Source organism: Grammomys surdaster, unplaced genomic scaffold (genome assembly GCF_004785775.1).
Source record: "Grammomys surdaster isolate TR1022 unplaced genomic scaffold, NIH_TR_1.0 136, whole genome shotgun sequence".
Taxonomy (NCBI): Eukaryota; Metazoa; Chordata; class Mammalia; order Rodentia; family Muridae; genus Grammomys; species Grammomys surdaster.
Window position 1 is genome coordinate 5,376,925 of NW_021604594.1, and position 20,390 is coordinate 5,397,314.

At 36.4% G+C, this 20,390-nt stretch overlaps 1 protein-coding gene across 1 annotated transcript in view; it reads right to left on the bottom strand.

The window, feature by feature from the left end:
- The window catches only part of Itga4 (integrin subunit alpha 4), a 73,009-nt gene that overhangs the window by 25,499 nt on the left and 27,120 nt on the right, over positions 1–20,390 (bottom strand). Inside the window, exons 10-17 of the mRNA XM_028762858.1 lie at positions 19,590–19,701; positions 17,685–17,779; positions 16,501–16,591; positions 15,940–15,985; positions 15,420–15,574; positions 12,711–12,865; positions 4,258–4,407; positions 2,205–2,281 (exon numbers count right to left, since the gene is read on the bottom strand). Coding sequence (XP_028618691.1) covers positions 2,205–2,281; positions 4,258–4,407; positions 12,711–12,865; positions 15,420–15,574; positions 15,940–15,985; positions 16,501–16,591; positions 17,685–17,779; positions 19,590–19,701 — 881 coding nt within the window. The remainder of the gene's footprint in view (positions 1–2,204; positions 2,282–4,257; positions 4,408–12,710; positions 12,866–15,419; positions 15,575–15,939; positions 15,986–16,500; positions 16,592–17,684; positions 17,780–19,589; positions 19,702–20,390) is intronic.

The window sequence follows — 20,390 nt, forward strand, 5'->3', positions numbered from 1 at the left end:
TCAATCCCTTGCTTCACATTTAACAGTCACACTGTTAAATTAGTTAATAATGATTAATCAGAATCAGTCTATGTGGTATTCTTCATGCTTGCCAGGCAACAAGACATGGGGTTTGAAGCTTAAAGACGCTGATCTAGGCATAGGTAATGGGAAACATAGGAGAAGTCGTTGTAAGGTTAGCCAAGGAAAACGTGGTTGTGTGTGAATGGGTTGGCCATGTGTGGCAAGTAGAGATGATCTGAGCACAACTGAGGGAGGCTGGAAGAGGAAAAACAGCAGGATGTTATCAAGAACAGAGAAGAGCTGCAGGAGGTAAAGGGAAGGGTTGCCAGATGCTTTAGGCTAAGTTAAAGAAGGAACTTTAAAGTGTTCTTTGAGAAGGAAGCCAAAGGTTGTATTCTCTGATTTATCCTCCCCCCCTCCCCGCTTCTCACCCTCACATGGTATGTGATTCCATGATTAAATAAGTTACATTCAAGATATATAAAAGCCAGGCACACACTTTTAATTCCAGCACTTGAAAGGCAGGCAGATCTCTGTGAATTTGAGGCCAGCCTGGGCTACATAGTGAATTCCAGGACAGCCAGGCCTACATAGAAAGACCTTGTCAAAAAAAAAAAAAAGAGCGAGAGAGCGAGAGAGCGAGAGAGAGGGAGGGGAGGAGGGAGAGAGAGAGAAAGAGAGAGAGAGAGAGAGAGAGAGAGAGAGAGAGAGAGAGAGAGAGAGAGAGAGGCAAGAAAGATATGGAGAAAAGGAGGGAGAGAGGGAAGGAGGGGAGAATGAATGAATGGATGTACTATAAAGAGCCACCTTTTCATATCCTCCATTTGTTATCCCATTGTTCCCAAAAGAATTTCTACTATTTTAAAGCTCCTTGAATAAAATGACTCCCAAATGCTTGAGTCATTTACCTCATTGTTTATCCTGTAAAATTTACACTTCTCATTACTGAAATGCAATCAATCTCAGGAGTCTTGGATGTGTAGAGAAATTTTTAAATGAGATATTGAGAGTGATTTTCAAGTAAGCAGCTGTGTACCAAAGTTCCATTTTCTTAAGTAAGGTTCCTATTGCTGTGATAAAATATCATGGCCAAAATCAACTTGGGGAAAAAAGGATTTATTTTCTCTTACAGCTTGTAGTTCATCATCCAAGAAACTGAAGACAAGAACCTTGAGGTAGGAACTATGCAGAGGCTATGGAGAAGTGACTTGCTCAACCTGCTTTCTTATAGCACCCAGGACTGCTAGCCAACCCAGGGATGACACTTGTCCACAGTGAGCTAAACCTTCTCAAGTTACTCAGTCAACTAAGAAACTGCACCACAGGCTTGCCTATAGGACAGTCTGGTGGAGGATTTTCTCTATTGGCACTCCCTTTTCCCAAATGGCTCTTCCTTGTGTTAAGTTGACATAAAACTAGGTGATTGCACAGTTTGTTTGTGTATGTCCCACCTTCTAAACCAGTTTCTCATTCCCCCTCCTGGTCACTCTGTATCCTTACCCTTTTTTCATTTCTCATTGTCCATAGATGTGTAAAGCAATTTGAATATAGGGAACCTCTATATGATACATAATTACAGAGGTTTCTTTTGCATTATAAAGGAACAGTAGACATCCTTATTTACCCAGTTCTTGCTCTATGCCAGATGCTATTCTAAGCTCACTGTATTTTTTCTTACTCTGTTTATCATGCTATGAATTTAGAACAAGTTAGTTTATTCTTTGACAAAATTTGTCAAAATATATTATTTTGCATATCAGTTTGAATTGCATAACCCATTTTCAAGCCATAAAAATACTAACCATTGTGTAGTAAAGTTTATTTTTTCCAGCTAAATTCTTATTACCAGGCCCTTAACAAATGTTAAAATATGATTATGATTATGATAATGATATGTCAAAGCACAGTAAAATCCTGAAATACCTCCTAAGTTGCAACAAAAAAATTAAAGCACACGTCATAAAACCCTAGGGATGCTCATATGCTTTCATTCTTTAAAACATGGCAGTGCATATATATATATGATTTGTGTGTATATAAAATGAATGATACAAGCATCACCAGTCCCTCACAGCAAAATATTATCATTTTATAATTTTTAAATGATGCTGGCATTCAAAGGTTAGTTCCTCTCTTACCAGAACTCACATACATTTACCCTTTATGCTCTTTTGATGAAAAACAGAGTAAACTATACTTACTTCAAAAATCCAACTTTTGCAGAAACTTGCAGATCAGCAGAACAATTTTCATAGGCACAAAACCTTGCAAAGTTTATCTGGAAATAAAACATGGCAACGTTTATTTTAATTCCTATGTATTTAAAGAATACGACACCTGTGCTTGACAAAAATAAAAGTCACACATTAAATTATAACTTATGTCTCCCCAAGGTTCAATCTGAGAAGTAGTCAGGATGTTCAAATACACACTTTCAGGGCTACAGAAACTCAGTTCTTCGGGTGCATTCCAGGCCTAAATTTGTTAAGTCAAATAAGCTTTGAGAAATTATATTAAAGACACTATACAGATATTTGTAATATTAGCTGTAAATATATTCCTAATCGTCCTTTCCATCACTTTGTCATGCTACATTCTGATTAAATTCATTACATAAAAGTAAAACATCCATTTTATTTTGGCATAGGGATGGGCAGTGACTTATATCCAAGAATACATCTATATATAGAAGCTGAGAGGCAAAACTTTGTGGAAACATTGAACAAAATTGAATGGTAGCCTGTCGTGAAGTTTGTTCAATTTATTAAGCTCTAATCATCTAAAAGGATCCATGTACAGTACAGGGTTTGCATGTGTGTCTGAGGAAGATGTGAAGGACACACTATGTAAAAGCAAATAAATAAAAATATTAAAATGACTCAGCACAATAGGAATAGGTGACAAAGGGGAAGAAAGAGAGATCTAGAGAGAGAAGAAAGGAACAAGACACAGGAAGTGGGAACTGAATAGTCATGTGACATAATAGAGCTTAGTACGACCACACTGGGGAAGTTGAAGTATACATATTCCACCAAATGATTAAGTCAGCATGATTTTCAATCTATTATTCCTAATTGGAGAGCACATGGGTCTAAAGATCAAAATATAGATTACAACTTCCTAATATTTTCTCCTGTGTGTTTGCAGTATTGGTATTTAAATCATTGAAGACATTAGAAAGTAATTGATACTGAAAATTGCAGTTCAATAAAAGATTTTTTTAAAATCCCAACTGACTCCATAACTATTTTCATGTAAGAATCTAGAAATTTGCTCTTAAGTAATTATGCTAATTTGGTCAGGTATCCTAGACTAGACGGTAGTGATTATGAGATAGGTCTGCTAACATGAGGTAAAGTAGTTTTACTTGGACAGGGTATGAAGGAGACCTTGGATCACCCCTTCCATATTTTACATTTTATCTACCATCAGTGCTTGCTTTAGTGCAGGCCTTTTGACTGTGCCCCAGTGCATACTGTTAACTGAGTCTATGTTGGTAGACAGTTAAGGTCTCAACACTGGGACTGCATGAGCACATTGTCAAGGAAATTGAGATATTCCAGAACAGAACCATTTAGGAAAAAATAATAGCTCACTGGCCAGAAGACAAGGATTGTCTTAGTACGCAGTTGTTACTGAGATGAGGCTAAAAACATATAAAAATAAATTTTGTCACATACTAAATAATGTGTTTATAGATGATGGAACTTCAGCAGAAGAACTGAAAATTCAGAGTGAATCCATGGCCAGGGAGAGACACAAGAAACAAAAGTAAGGGATAAAGAAAGAAAGGCCAGTGCATGCATGGAATGGGGAGGACCAGTGAATACATGGAACGAGGAAGAGAATAGGTATATAGAATGGCATTGAGTAATCAATTGTTATCATAACCAATGCCTACTGTGGGTTCACTTGAGAAATTCATTTCTTTAAAGAGAGAAAAACTTACATACACTCTGCATAAACATTTATACATAGGAAGATACTCATGTGACTAAATGCAAGTATAAACATATATAACTAAACATCCCAAAGGAACTATTAAACACACACATGAGAGAGAGAGAGAGAGAAAGAGAGAGAGAGAGAGAGAGAGAGAGAGAGAGAGAGAAATAAATCTTAAATCTATTTTCATTAACGCTTATAAAAATTTTTAAACAATTTAGGTACATTTCAATTAATTTTGTCCTGTTTTTAAAATTCTTCAATTATGTTTTAAATATGCTATGTTTTAAATACAAGAAAATACTCAACCGTTTTTCTAATGATGTCTTTTTCTTTCTTCTGCTGAAGGATCGGCTGGAGTGGTGGGAATTCTTCCATGTTTCGTTTGGTGATCACGTGATGCCCAAGGTGGTACGTGGCCTCCACATGAATGGGGGTGAGGATGTCTCGCACATCTTTCTAAGGGAATTGAAAATCATGTATACAAATAAAAGCAGGAAGCATGAATAGAAAAAGGTACACAAAATCCTTTCCTTCTAATGGGTCAAAAAAAAAAAAGAACACAAACACAATACCCACATTTTAGCAGAATTACTTTTACAAAAATTCAAATGTATGTACTTTTTGTACTATAGAAATGCCCTGTTGCATTTCTTGTAACAGGACAAAGAGTATGAAATGGAAAACTATTACCATCTATCTACTAGTATTTGAAGAGGGGGTAATTTCAGCACTTTCCCTTCCATGATATTCTGTACAATTGTTGTATATTGGCATTATAATATACACATTTTTCATTTACGTACTCAATAAATTATTTCAAAGTTTTCCTTAACACTTCTATTTCACTTAATAGCCCCTATATGCTTATAGGAAAATAATGTCACTCAATAAGATTTCTTTAACTCTCTTGGAACACTCAGTTTGATTCATTCAACTTCATATTTATTACGAAATTTTCTGGTTTTTTTTTTATTTATCATAGCGACATTTTTTCCCTTATATTATCTAACACCATGACTGGTAAAACAGGAATATATATTAGCTTTTTATTTCTAAGTTTATTGAATTTTCATTCTGTGACAATTTTCTTGTTATGCTATTATGATTCACACACACACAAAGTGTTTATAGGTTATTTACCAATCATACAGCAGTGGTAACCATTAAAAAATTATTCTGTTTTGAAAAGAGTCCTTTTATATGTAGTGGCTTCCTGATTTCTACATAGCACTTCTTCTGCCTATTCTTACTGCTACATGGTCAAAAATACACAGTTGAATGATTAGGGTTTTAACATTAGTTTTACTACATTTCCAACAACAAACCTGTGTTTACTCCAATACATTATCAGTTTTTAATTTTAATCTTAATTTCTATAAGAATGCATTAGCTTTATTTCTTTTAGCAATATTTCCTATGACCTTAGAATGTTTTTATTATATTTGCATTTTATTATTTACTAATCTCTTCATTAAAATCATGTCATTCTATCATCAAATATTTCCTGACATATGGTAGAAATGGAAACAACTTAATCAAGTGGAAATAACCTGAAAGCCTTCAGGATTCAATTAAATCAGCACTACAGTATATCCAAAAGTTATTCTCAAATTGAAAACACATGCATGGGAGTGGGTACGATACAAAGCATGGTATTGCTTGCTCAAGACTCACTAGAAAGACAGATTTCCCTTTATTTCTTGTCTGGATAGGTAATGAGATCTTTACTAACAAAACAATAGGCATGAACTTTTCTAATAGAAATCAACTGAGCACTTCATGAAATAAAACATGTTAAAGACCAATATATATGAGCATGTTAAGCACAAAAACAGCTTAAATTAAAATGACCTCAGAATTTGAGAGGGTAGGTTATATTTCATAAATACAATCCACAAACACAAGGACCAGTTTAGAAAATCTACATAGTCTTCATTTTTCTTGATATTGGAATTGTTACTGTAACTAGAGATAAGCTGAAGACAGGAGTACAGACTTTTGGTGTCTTATCATCTGAACCATTTAAATGTCAAGCTCAGATTCACTCAACCTTCCTACCTGCTTCAATTTACAAGTTCCATTTTAATAAAGGCATTCAACAAGTTTCTTCTGGGCTGTTAAAGAAACTCAATTATTTTCACCAAAGACAGACAGAATTTTTAACCTCCCACATCCTTGAATGGCCCCGAGGATAGACATAACTGGTCCACTGAGAGAGAGAAGAAAGTATAGACACAGAAACACACATACAGAAAAGCTGGGGTCAGGTGGGCTGTGGACATTCTGATGGAGTAATGCCGCCTACTCAATAATTGGGAACCTCGGTGCATTTATTATGTATAGCACAGGGGTCAGCTAGTCTTGGTAAGAGTTCTCTATAAGCCAGAAGTCTGAGTCTATAAACATTCAAAATGAGAAAGCTACTATTGCTTGTTTTACATACATTGGTCAATTATTCATAAATACCCATATTTGCATACACTACCAACATTTGTGCTTAAAAAAGAGGGAGATTTTGCCAGTTCCAAGTCTGAGATGTATGGAAAAAGCTTTGACCTTCCTATAGTTCAGAGGCATTGGGTCCTTGGCATGGCTATGACCACGTCAGCAATATACATTCACTCCTGACTTCATCTGCTCTCTACGCATTCTCTTGTGGCTTCCTTGTCTCCCCATATTAACCAATACTAGAATCCTGTATCTGAGTTCCTCAGAGCAGACTCACCATTCTCCTACTGAGTAGTAACATCAGTGGTCTGGGTTTTATTTATCTCTGGTCATTTCACTATTGGAACATGGCTTAAAGATCACTTCTTAAAAGCTAATTAAAAGATTTGCTTTTAATTAGCTAGCAATCAATAATCCTTAATGGGTAGAACAAATGTATTGTAGATTATTGCTGTGTTATACACATAAGAAAATCAATCTAATAAATTTATAAAGGTGTCATATACTACAAAAAAGATTGTATTTATTCAACATCCTTTTCAAAACTATAAATAGAAAGAATACAACTGCCTCTTCTATTCAAATAATGGATATTCACATATCATGCTTAAAAAATGTCTGGTATAAAGGTGAAAAATTGGTGTTTAAATCTTGAGTCTGTGAGGTAGAATCTGAGAGGGAGAACCCCTGTTTGTAAAACTGGAAAAAGTGTGCAAAACCATGACACCAGCTCTTATGATAAGACCTCAATTAAAAAAAATTTTGACCAGACAAACAATCATGGGATCCTCAAACTGTCTAAAACAGCATTTAGATGTGCGATATGACAGCTAAATTATGATAGCTATGACCCCTGACATTAAAATACCACTTGGTTAAATATCCTTGATGATAGAAAAAGGTCGTTACTATTGTATAGAACTAGAGTTCCAGAGCATTTTCCTGTACATGGGCACTAATAGAGTTCTTATCTTGAAAGGGCCTTAGTTTCATTATAATGACATTTATGTTATGGTTTTGATTTTGAATAGGGGCTTTTAGAAGATCATGGGAAAATTAGAAGATCATGGGTGGCATTTCTGGCCCACTATGATTTGTGATGGGAAAAGAGTTACGTTACCCTTGAGAACACTTTGGGGAAACTTCCTCAGATCTCTCTTTGGAGTAAATACTTGGATTTGCTTTTTAGATAAACTTTTAATTAAACTACCTCTTCTCTCAACTGAATTTTTTGAAGACTAGAACCTAGAGACCCCATAACAAGCCCATTACTACTGTATAACATTGGCCAGGTTATTTACTCTGTTTATGTTTTTGTTACATTATCTGAAAATGACAATAGCAATAATGGTAGTGATGTCAACATACTGTTAGGATAGTCAGATGACAAGATGTATGCAAAATACCTAGATGTTATAATTGTGTGTGTGTGTGTGTGTGTGTGTGTGTGTGTGTATTACTCCAAATGTACCTATATAAGGTAGCCAATCAAACATTGAAATTGAATAAATGCTGAGAAACATTTGGAGGCAGAGAAAAGTGGGACTTTTTGTCACTCAGAGAAGATTAAGTAGAAAATGGTGTTGCAGTGGCTATTAGATTTATAGTGCGCAATGGCTCCTGAAAGAGCTGGAGCCTGAGCTATGGTGTTCGAGATACTGGAGTATGTTTTTCTTCTTTTATCTCCAGATGTTCTTTATTAAATTACTTGGTAAATGATCATCTCAACAGTAAACCTTGACCATATCGGAATGCTGCAAATCAAAACCCAAATCCCAAGTTATCAACTTGTGAAAATGAAACAGCTTGGAGCCCTGAGTATTACAATAGCAAACTTGATTAAATTATTCCCTCGGCACAGGAACTAGACAGCCACTGAATGTCCCTCCACATGTCCACTATGTTAATTCTTCTCAACAAGCTTGCGTTGACCAAATCACATGGCATCTAATTCATACTAATTTTCCACGAGGTCTTCTCTACATCTGGTGTACATTACTTTCATTATCCCAATTACCTATTAATTATGTATTTCTCACAATATATGGAATATACATGTGCTTTTGTAAAAAAAAAAAAAACCACATTTGTTTAACTTAATCAGCTCTACCTAAAGACAGAAGCTAAAATGTTAAAAATGTCTTAGAGTGACAAAGTATTTGAGAGGAAGAACATAGATTTGCTTAGAAGTGTATTTAGGAAATGACATATGCTATTATATTAAACATAATGAAAATTATGCCATGTTTTTGTCTGAATTTTCATAAAATGGTACCCACAAGAATGCAGATTAGCATGTGCCTAAAATTAGCCAAACTCTATATTCTTTTTTTCTTCTAGAACTCTTTGTATGTCTCACAAAATTAAGAACTAAACTATAGATCTACATCCTCTTAATGCACTTAAGCCTTGGAAAAAATTTTAAATAGAGCTAGTCAAAATATGATGTTAGTCAGGCATAAACATTTGAAGATATTTACTAATGCATCCATTGTGCACAGGAAGTGTCAAAAGATACAACGCTATGTTAGCAGTTCTATCAGTCAATCAATTGTGAATCTACATAGATGTGTGGGATAATTATTCTCACACATGCATAGACAAGTACAGAGGGAGAAGGGCCATGTTACTAGCACTGGAGAGGCCTATGGAGATGCTTTTTAAAAATACCGACTTTACTGAAATACTGTTTACATGTCATACAAAACATCTCATTGAAGCATTAAAATATTTGATGTTTAACATATTCTGAGTGATACAATCACTAACATACACACACACACACACACACACACACACACACACACACACACGCACACAAAACTTATTTTCACCAGGCCCCAAAGAAACTTATCTTTTCTCCATAATTTCCATGTGATTTTTTTTCTCACCCCTCAGCTACCACACAAGTCTACTTGTAAGGCACTGGATATCTCAGGATATTGATGGTGACAGGTATTTCTGTTGCTCTTCTCCAAGTATAGATCAGTATATGCCAATGAGTAATTGATATTTATTTGAGATGTTAAATATGTCTCAATCTCAGCAAGTTCACACTGAACAATAGAATGTTCCAAGTAAAAGCTGGTATTTTTTGCAGTATTTTTTTCTGAATTTACAGAAATGATGTATCTGGTTGCTTGGGCTGACCACTCTGTACTCGTCATGATGACTCTCCTTCAGGTGTCTGATATAGTATCTGTTAGCAAATGGCATAGAATCTACCTTCAGTCACTTCTGATGGAAACATCACTCTGACCTTGGTGATATCAGTAGTCTTCTCTGTGTCAACGCTTGCAACCTGTGATCCATCAATACTCTCTTCGTAACAGTCAAGAGAGCTTTTCATGCTGAAGTCATATACACTCAGCTCAAATTTCTACCATAAATCTCCATCTCACTAGACAAAACCTCACAGATCCCATCAGGTCTGTCTTTGAGTGTTCTCTCCAGCCACACTCTTCATTTTGTTAGTCAACCTCACTTCTCCATTGTTCCCTCAAACAACCTGTCACCTTCTTTTCCTGAAGCATTTTAAACCTGGCTCCCAGAACCTTCTGCTCCTATGTCTGAGATTCTCAGATTATGGTTCCCAAGTTGTCATACATGTACCATGCAGGAACTTGACAGAACAGCAGATCTTCATGGCTTCTGCAGGCCCAGGCAGTCAATGGCTCTAGCTACAGTGCAGCATGTTGTTTGAGAAGTCCTACACTTACTGGTAATATACATTGGACTCACTGCCTTGCATTTTTTGCATGGGAAAAATCTTCATGCCTTTGGTCTTTACTTAGATGTCACCTTCAAAATGAGCCCTGCTCTTCTGTATCCTGCATCCTATTTATGTCTACCTCCCTACCCTCATCTTGCTCTCTCCTGTATTCTGCTCTCCCTTCACGTTTCACCTTATCTGTATAATCTTCCAGAATACTGGAGCTTTCTTTCTCAGCATGCTTTTGTCTCTTACCACTAGCCTAGAAACTACATGAGGGTAATACTCTTGCTATTTTTTTATTCACTGATGATGTGTAAGTGGCTCAAACAGAAGCTGACACAATATATTTAATAAACACCCAGTGGCACCCAGAGAGCTTAGTGAATGAGAAAGTTGGGATTTAATTGGTATCCCCTAGCAGGGAGTCCTCTGAATGCTGAGTGTCCTGAGCCTGAAAACACTAAAGATTTATTTTTATTGTTGTCTGTATATTCATGTGTGTATGTGTGTGCGACACGTGTATGTACGTGTGTGTGTGTGTGGGTGTGGGTGGGTGGGTGTGAAAGAGAGAGAGATGTATATGTGTGGGTCATGGAAGGCTGTAAAAGGTCAGATCCCCTGGAACTAGACTTATGCGAAGTTGTGAGCTGACTAATATGTGTTGGGAACTAAACTCTGCTCCTTTGGAAAATCAACAAGATTAACAAGTTGAGCTACCTCACCAGTGCCCCCTGAGTACCATATCAAGAAGTGTCATCACATTTAATTTTGAGGGGCTCTAGGTCAAATGCATACATTCTGATACTGGACATCACTCACAGAACACAAGAACCAGCCAGCCAACCTAACCACTGCCCATCTTCTTCTCTGTTTCATCAGGAAGAAAGCAAGTAAGGGGATTTTTGGGTTGCTATCCTGTGCTTTAAACTATAAACAATAAGAATGCTTCTAATAGTGTGGGCAAGCAGGGTGGGAGACTGCAATTCTTGACCATTGTACTCCCTTCTGAAGTAATAGCTACAGCTCCTTGACAGAGCTCAAAGCTGAAGCTACTGCTTCGGTGGTTCCTATGTCTTCTCTGGGTTCACTATAAATGAAAGTTGAAGTTACTTATGTAACTTAGGAGAGAGAGAGAAAAAGGAACCAACAATGACTTTTTAAAGCCTCACATAGTGCATATCCCATCTCATCACTAGACACTATAATTAAATATTTGCTATAGTTTAGGAGGACGTGGATGCAATTACATGCTGGAGAGTCTGCCTAGCCCACTGCCATTGCTCTCCAGCCTTGTAATAATAATAATAATAATAATAATAATAATAATACATTCATGATAGGGCCCAACATCAACAGTGCACCCCTTATCATGATAACTCTGAGTGGATACATGAAATAGATCATGGAAACCTCTGCTAAGCTCTAATTCTACTCCAAATGTACTCTGAAGAAAGTGTACAGTTTGGATGATCCGGTCCTTTATTCATAGGAACAATGCCAGGGAACAGGACAAAATAAACCAAACTCAATTTGTTGCTATTTTTGTAACTTAAACACAACCTGTTTCCTTAAGAACATCTAATGCTGGTCCTCCTATTGCCCTGAAAGTGGCCTCAGCCTTTCTCTTTATAATTGACTAATATAAGTCAAAACACATCTGTGAAGGAAGAAAATAAAAGAGCTTCTCGTATCCGTACCACATAACTGACGGCTACATAAATAGCGTTCTATGTGCTTGGCTCTGACCCATCTAAAAGCTTTATTCTAGCACAATAAACCCTGTGAAGGGAGATGGGGAAATGGCCTGGAGATTAGTGCTCTCAGCAAGGCAGTGTACCAGCCTAGATGCTTGTTTGCCTTTCTTGGAATAACTTTCTTAGGGAATATTACACTTTAAGCTGAGGCTACTATTTCAAATCCCAGAAAGGGCTCCTAGGAACAGTTTGGCTTTCTTGTGACAATAGATTTTCTGATGAAATACACGGTTCCCTAATGATAAAAACCTGGCACAGCTTCATATGCTGAAATTTAACCAATGTGGGGAGCATGATGCTTGGTTTGGGAACGAGTGTTTTAATAAAAGAAACATGAAATTCACTGTGCTTTGTCAAGATTATCCAACCCCAAACCATCATGAGAGTTCTCATCCTGGCCCACAAATGAGCCTTATCATCCCTCAACTTCCTCAGGTCCCACTGAGGGGACAAATAATTCAAATACATCTAGGCTGGCTTCTGTCTAGCTGATAGCATGAAAAGCAAACTAACATCTCCACTACTACAGTACCCCAAACACACTATAGAAAAGATCTGAACCTCTGCAGAATGACATAGTTATGTTTCCAAACAAATGGGTAAAGGAGCACAGGGAATAGCAATCAGAGGAAAGGGAAAGTGAGTCTCTGGATGGAAGGGCACAGACAAATGATATAGAGAAAGATAAAGATACATTCAGAAGTGGACTTTGCATCCTCCAGGTTGATACTGCTTAATGTTTTAACCAGGACAGGAAGCTAACAGTCCATAAACACACAGTTAAGTTGTTGCGGCATAGACGATAGGGATGTCTATATTTCATAGTAAGTAGTTTCCCTTACCCGCATGAGTGCCTGGTGTGTCCTACATTTCTCTCTGCTGCTTGAAACTCGTATGCTTCCTGTAATCATGTCAGAAGTCCCATTAGAGGAGAAATAAAATCTTGACGGAGACTCTGCCTTCCTGTGCACGTCCAAGCTCACATTGTAAAACAAAACTGCAAAAACAGAAAGAATCGTGATTAGCATTCATTCTTAAGGCATTGAGGTATTAACAGTTACATATCAACCAAGAAACACCTTTCCTTGATTAGTTATAAATAGTTAAACTGAAGTATGAAAAAAATAAATGAAATAGTCTTTAAAATTATTTTTAATAAAATAAAAAGTGATTTATTGACTTCTTTCCAAGTTTTCTTTCTTTTTTTTTTTTATTTTCTTTATTAACATCTTTAGCTACTTGCTCAATCATTTCATATACAAGAAAGTGAAGACCACACCATCAAAATCATTGCTAGCAGTACAAGTCTTTGGAGTCCCATTTGTCTACACACCACCCGATGGCAAAAGTGTAGATAGTGCCCTGAGCGCCAGCATCGCTCAGGATGAATCTATCTTGTGTGATAGATGACTTGTGTAATGCAGGACTAATGCCAAATATAGTACAGGTCCCTTAATTTTGTGTTTCTTATTTGAAAGCTTGATATTTTTAATTAATTTTCCTATATAGAGTGAACATACAGATCATAATCCAAACATTTATAAAATATACCTTCCTTTGAATCCAATCACCAATTATCCATTCTTTACGACTTTACTATGGTTTGACCCTCAAGAATTAATCTGCACAAAATGAAAAGTATATAATCTTTCTCTCAACTATTCTAGTGGTTTTGGGGGAGGTTAAAATCTGACATGGTTAATATTCAGCTGAAAATCAAGACCTCAGATCAGAAAAGAAGAGGTGGATTTTAAAAGCCATAAAATCATCAAGGCAGATTTTAGCAAGGAAGTAAGCCTCACTTCCTGACTCTAAAAGGGCTCTTTACAAAGTAACTTAAGAGCAGTCCTCTACTGAGTTGCCCTCACTGTATAGAAGTAATAATATATAAGTGAATTGTTTTAAAAATAAATTATATGATTCCTGAAACCTTCATTTATATTTTAAAAGAAACATACTTTGTGAAGGTATTTTACCCACAACATATGCATAAAACCTGTGTCATTCTTACATTCATTTTCAAATCTTTTAACCATCATTTAATTTACAAAATAAAGTCTAAATCAATTGAATTCAAAATTACAATAATTGTAATTTAATTACCTAGAGAACAAGAGAAAGTTGCAACTGAAGTAACCATCTTCAAATTTATCACCTGAGTCCAAAGCAAAGGTAAAGAAGGAAGGAATACAAATGTGTTCCCATCAAGAGGCAGAACATAACATCTTTAACAAACAAACCTACCATGTGGGATATTTTTTACCAGAGTCATTTGATGAGAATTCTAAAGACTGTTTTATAAGAACACTGTGATTATTTGTGTTTCATATATTCATTTTCTGACATTAAGAAACATATCTGGTGGAATGGAGTTGGAAGAACAAGAAGACAACCTCATCCACTCATGTGTATCTTTCAGATAATCCATCCGCTTGTCTGTGCTAATGTGTAATTCACTCTGGGGTCACACTCCCCAGGTGCCAATAACCCGATGAGGGTTTGCCCATCTTTTTATTACTTCAGCTCTGGCCAGAGCTTTTCAAGAGCATTATTAAAAAATGAGTCTCATAAAGTACAGATACTGGGTTCGTTCTGCCCATTACATAACAAAATTGCTCAGATTGGAACCTCTATTACACATCAAAAGTTTGGCTCCATAAGCAATTGGCAGCCTCTGTGATCTTTATATAACAGCAGCCTATACAGTTATTATGCAATCCACTTCACAAGGGACTAATATCCAAACAATGATAATCCCAGGTTTAGATATAATTTACTGGGGGCCATTTTTATTAGTAACTATTCTAAATAACATGTTTCTCTCTGTGTGCGTGTACATGTGCCTGTGCGTGTGTGTGTGTGTGTGTGTAAGTTTGAATTAACTACCCTTTTGGATGGTCCACATCAATGCTACATTCTTTATTGCAGGCAATTGAAGAGTTGCTTATAAATGGAAAAGGGGCACAGTTCTCAGAGCTGAGGGTACAGCACATTCCATACGCTAAATCCAGGTCTAGCCTCCAGATAAGCATTTTAATTACTCAGATAATGACAGCATATACTTTAGAAAATGACCCTGTGCCTGCCTCTTACTCCTTCATACCTATGCTGTGCTCCAGGTTTTATGAGCTCGGTAGTGCTGAGGGTGTAATTCTGTGATGTGACACCTGAGGCTCTATGTTCCATCTCCATTACTGTTTAAAAGGCACTAATAACAATAAAAACATTTCAACAGGAGCCCTGTAAAGCAGAGGAGCTGTGGTGCCCTCTTTTGTTTCTGAAGATTTCACAGGTTAAGCAGAGAGGGTTTACTTAATGCAGCAAGTGATGCCCCTAGCTGTGCCTCGTGAGATGCACACTAAACTTCCTTTGTGCCCATATACTGGTTAGAACAACTTGAGAACAAAAAGGACAGACAAGAGGTACACATCAAAAGATTATTCTATTCTGCTCTAAAGAAATGTCAAATGCTCATGATAATGGACAATGAGAGCACACAACTGAGTGAGTGTACACTCAAGTATGGCACTAGTTATGTGGAGCGCGCTTACCGATGTAGCCTGGGACCTCTTTGCCCTTATATGAGAAACACAGTGTAAGATCCATGCACACAGATGGAAGTCCATTTTCAGTACAGTCAAATTTTGTTCTATTTACTGACTCAGGATGGCTTAAAGATGCTTCAACAATCACTACAGGCCTTGTCCTAAGAAGGCAATAAGATTATTAATATTACTTATAGAATTATCTTACTGTAAAGACAGTCATTGCATTTATTCCCAACAAACAATGTCATTAAAATGCTTACTCAGTAGTATGTACATATGTGCTTGATTATATTTTGTCTACAGGTTAAAAGAAGTTTTCACTTAAATATATAAAACCATTAGCTTTATCTGGTCATCTGACTAATTATATCTGCTCAAGGTGACAAAAAATACCCCAAAGTTTAATAATAAAACTTCAGGATACCGTAAGGAGCACCATCAAGGCCACTGCTTTAAAAACCTGCTGCCCACTCTCTACAATTAGGGCCAACTGTCATTAAGGAGTGAAACACATCAATCTTACCTTAGCAACACTGCAGAATCAGACTGAAATGCACCAACCGCTACATCTGCAGAATAAAAATATAGCAATAGGATAGATTAGCAATGATCACTATTACCTGAGGAGAATTAACTTGCAGCTACAAATACTAAACTGCATACCATGTTTCAACTGTATGAAAATAGCATTTACAGAAACGTAATTGGGAAAGGCAAGCTAGGATCCTCAGATCCATTTCACCATTTGTCTGAATCTATTCACTCAGAAGTAACAGCAGCAATCTTTTTACAAGAGAGCAAAGAAACGGCGTGCTAGAAACTTGCAACAGGGCTGCCAAACAAAACATAAAGCTCTGAGCTGGAAGCATTCCTCCAGAAGGCTCCTTTCAGGCCTTTCAAAACAGATTTCTCCTAGCTTTTCATCACGTTTGATTGATTTCTTAGGTACTTTTTTTTTTTCTCAAGAGCACAATTACAAGTAATCTAAAGTCCTTCACATTGGCTTTCCATGTTCACACTAAAGCAGCATCCCACAAAAGAGCTTTTTCCCGCTCCAGTCCTGAAAATGGACATATTTACTCACCAACATATCCATTGTTGTCTGCATCAATTTGTCCTGAGATAGACTGTCCAAACATCCTTAGTGATTTGCTAATTTGACGTCCTTCGATTCTCTGGGAAAAAAATTAAGGGTATACGTGTATGTAACTTTGATGGGAAGGTTATTGAATATCTCATATTTCTAAGACTTTAGCTTTGTTAAATAATGAGTCTTCTCAGACTTGCCTTAGCACATTGACTAATAAAAAGTATTCTAGAGCAATCAAACGCTTTAAAAGAGGTAAAATTTTCTATCTTTAAAAACACCTGAAATCTCTTTTATTACTAAAACTTTATGTTGTGATAAAGGTAACATTTTACAGGACAATTTTTAGTGTTTCCAAAGCAATTACTTATTCCATGTCTTTGAAAGCTTTTCAAGTTTTGCATTTACTTCCATAATCAACATTAATAAATAGAGATTTTATAAAATATCTATTATTATTTATCATATATTGCTATTCAGATATCTGATGTAAATCTATTAGTTTCAGCAGATTGTTCCTTCCCATTTAAGAATAGTCCACACCTCAGTTTGCTCTATCTACTTAATTTCATGTCCAGACACTGAATTAGAAATATGTGGGTGCTATTCACAGTAAGAAAAAAATTCAGTATCTTTCAGTTGACATATATCTAACTTTTACATTTAATTTAGAGGGTCATTTGCCCACTTGTGTCTCACCAAAATAATGTTAGCTAGTAAATCTTAGGAAAGATCTTTTCTTCTCAGAATGTAAGTCTTTTTCTACACTGAGATGTTCTGATCCTCAAGATATAGAACTGAAATTATTAGTTTAACTATTATTCATAGAAAGAAATGTGGTCTCATGAACGCATTTCACTCCCTGTGCTAGCTCTGTAAAGCATGAAGCTTTATTTATTGATATCCAAGTGGGGAAACTTGGGAAAGAGTGGCCATTTCTTCAAGAACACAGATGTGTTGTCACACGTAAAGACAGGAAATAAAAATGGATTGGAACTCTAATGGAAATAAAGGGTTTAAAGAACATTGTTTTGAGAGTTAAAGTGAGAGCACTTACCAGTATTACATGGTGAAATAAAAATGTTAAGTATTTGAGAGAGAAAACAAGTCCACATCACCAGTCAAATAATGAGGGTGCTTTAATGACCAATGCTCTTGTGAAAGATTGAATAATATCTTACCTGTGAGTAGGTGGAGGAGATTCCATCTACTCGGCCATTGTAAATGTAGACAGCACCTTGCAAGTCATCTTCTTGTGGTGCACCAATAGCAATATCTGTTGGATATAAAAGTAGAAATATTAAAAACTCTCGGTGCAAAGGATGAACTTGGAAAACTAGCCTTCATGATTCTAAATGCATGTGACATAATATGAAAACTCCCTCTTCTAAGGAAACATAATTTTTTCCTCCACAAGAAAAAATACTAACATCATAATCTTCAGGATGATGCCTAATAGTCTGTGTGTGGAAAGTTACAGAGTGGGTGCTTTTGCAGCAGAGTCTCTCAGAATGGTTAAGCACACAGGGGCTGCAGACACACCTCTTGCCGCCCACCTCAGCTCTGTTGCTGTGCCCTGCTACTCTGAATGTTCCCAGTGTTTAATCTATGTGTCATGTTTCCCTACTCATGGAATCAGAGCACATGAAGATAAATATGCTTGGTATGAGAGGTATGAGAGGGTGCAACCCATCACTACATGTAACAGCATCTGGCGTGTTATAACAGGAGGTTGTATGACCACAAGAACCTTAGTTTTGAACTTCTAGACCTTTCTATTACCATAAAATGGCTTCTGGATCAATTCCTCTTCCAGTGATGGTAATTAGATATACATGCACATACAAATAAAATTTCAGAAAATACCTTGTTTTGTAAAATAATGACAGAATAAATTCATTGTGATTAATGTTGAATTTATGACACTGGGATGAAAACATGATGATCTCATGGGGAAAGCAACCCAAGAGCAACAAACATGGTGGCTCATCTCATTGCTTAAGTGATGTGAATACATGTAACATGAAGGAGAAAATTAACATTCCATAGCTGCAAGAACACGTCATTGTTATACCGCATGATTCAATGAAGGCATTTTAATGTATTTAATAATATGCAATGTTTTTAACTATGTTAACTGATTTCTAAAGAATAGAAAGTTTATTTTCACAATATCACTTATTGTCTGATTTTTTTCACAACCACAGCAGTAATTTTGGCTGCTGTTTAATACAAATTATATTTTAATTATCAGTGGCAGTTTCAAGAAGATGTAATTCCACGACATAAAAACAAATTTTAAAAAAATTACTTCCTGAATTGTAGAAAGTTGTTGCACTCTGGGAAACTGTACAATCTCCCTTCACAGATATCTATCCTATGTGCACAGTGTGATGGGATCAGTTAACTCTCAGTAGTAGGCCAAGATGGGACAGGTGTAGAGGAAGGCATTTCTACTGCAAACTTGATGTCTAGGGCAGGATGCATGTTAAGACAGTGTCGTTTATTTAATCATGTAAATGCTTCAAGATCAGTTGGTGGATATCCACTGCCCTGATTCTCACAGCTGCCCCTCACCAATTCTGTGACTCTCACTGGGTCCTTTCCAGATCCTATAGCATATCACCTCCAGACAGCGTTCCCGGCATAGAAGGGGTCACCAGAACATGCTCCACCTTTGCAACCAGACTCCGTTGGGTTTGGTAGTTTCTGGACTGTACTGGTAGTTAAATATCATGGTCCAATGATATAGAGCCCTCAAAGTTTCTTTCTAATATCAAGATCTTTTTAAAATAGAAAAACGATGGATATCAAATGTTGATAGGCATCATTTTAGAGATGAGTAAAGAACGATGCTACTTATAATCAATAGCACCTTTAGAACCAATAAAATGCTTTGAATACCTTCTTATAATCAACCATGATATAGATCAATAACTGACATAACATTATCACAATTTAGGCGGCCTTATCATTCTCATCTCCTTTTCAACAAAAAAGCAAACAACACAAAACTACAATCATGTTTGCTTCCTTGAACTATTTGAAATGTGAAAATAAGTGCCAAATTAGAGATTTTTAATTACCTTCAAAGCCATCATTGTCAATGTCGCCAAGATTCGTTATAGATTCCCCAAATCTTGCAGCATATTTGTCACTTCCAACGAGCACTCTTTCCATTTCAACCATCACAGCTCCCTAGATAACAGTGGAAAGAAGGTGTCATTATAAAACCTCCTGATAACTTGACACGTGATTTACTGCTATAATTGGATATGGATTTTTCTAATGCGTCAAATCACAGATAGAGCTTCAGTACACACATCCCAGTTCAATTCAATAAATATTTATTAAGTCAACACATATAATAGCATGATTAGAGCTCAAAGAACATGGAGAATTGTCGAACTCGTGATCCCTAGCTTTGAAAATCCAATAAATCATTTTGATAATTCAATTTAACAAGCATTTATTGAGCTCTTGCTAAAGATAATCCACTGGGCAGAGCAAACCAGTGAAAGGGGCCAAGGAGGAGTGTGTGTGTGTGTGTGTGTGTGTGTGTGTGTGTGTGTAAACACCCTGCTTCCTCCAGAAAGCAGGGATATAAGACTGGCTTTATATAAGCATGGGTGTGACTTACAAGTACAAATTGCTTTGCAGTAATGAGAAGAAGGGAAAATAATTCTAACTGAAGCAAGCAAAGAATTCCATTAAGAATTCTTTAAGAATTCCTATAAGGAGCAGGAAGGAAAGACGACCTGCAAGAAACTTCACAAAGTGGCATTCAAGGTGGCTATTGCAAGGAAGGTGTGGTTGTGATTTGCAGAAAATGTGATCAGCAAAACAGCTACATGTGTCAGTTAGAGATTTATGTTACTATCTGCCAT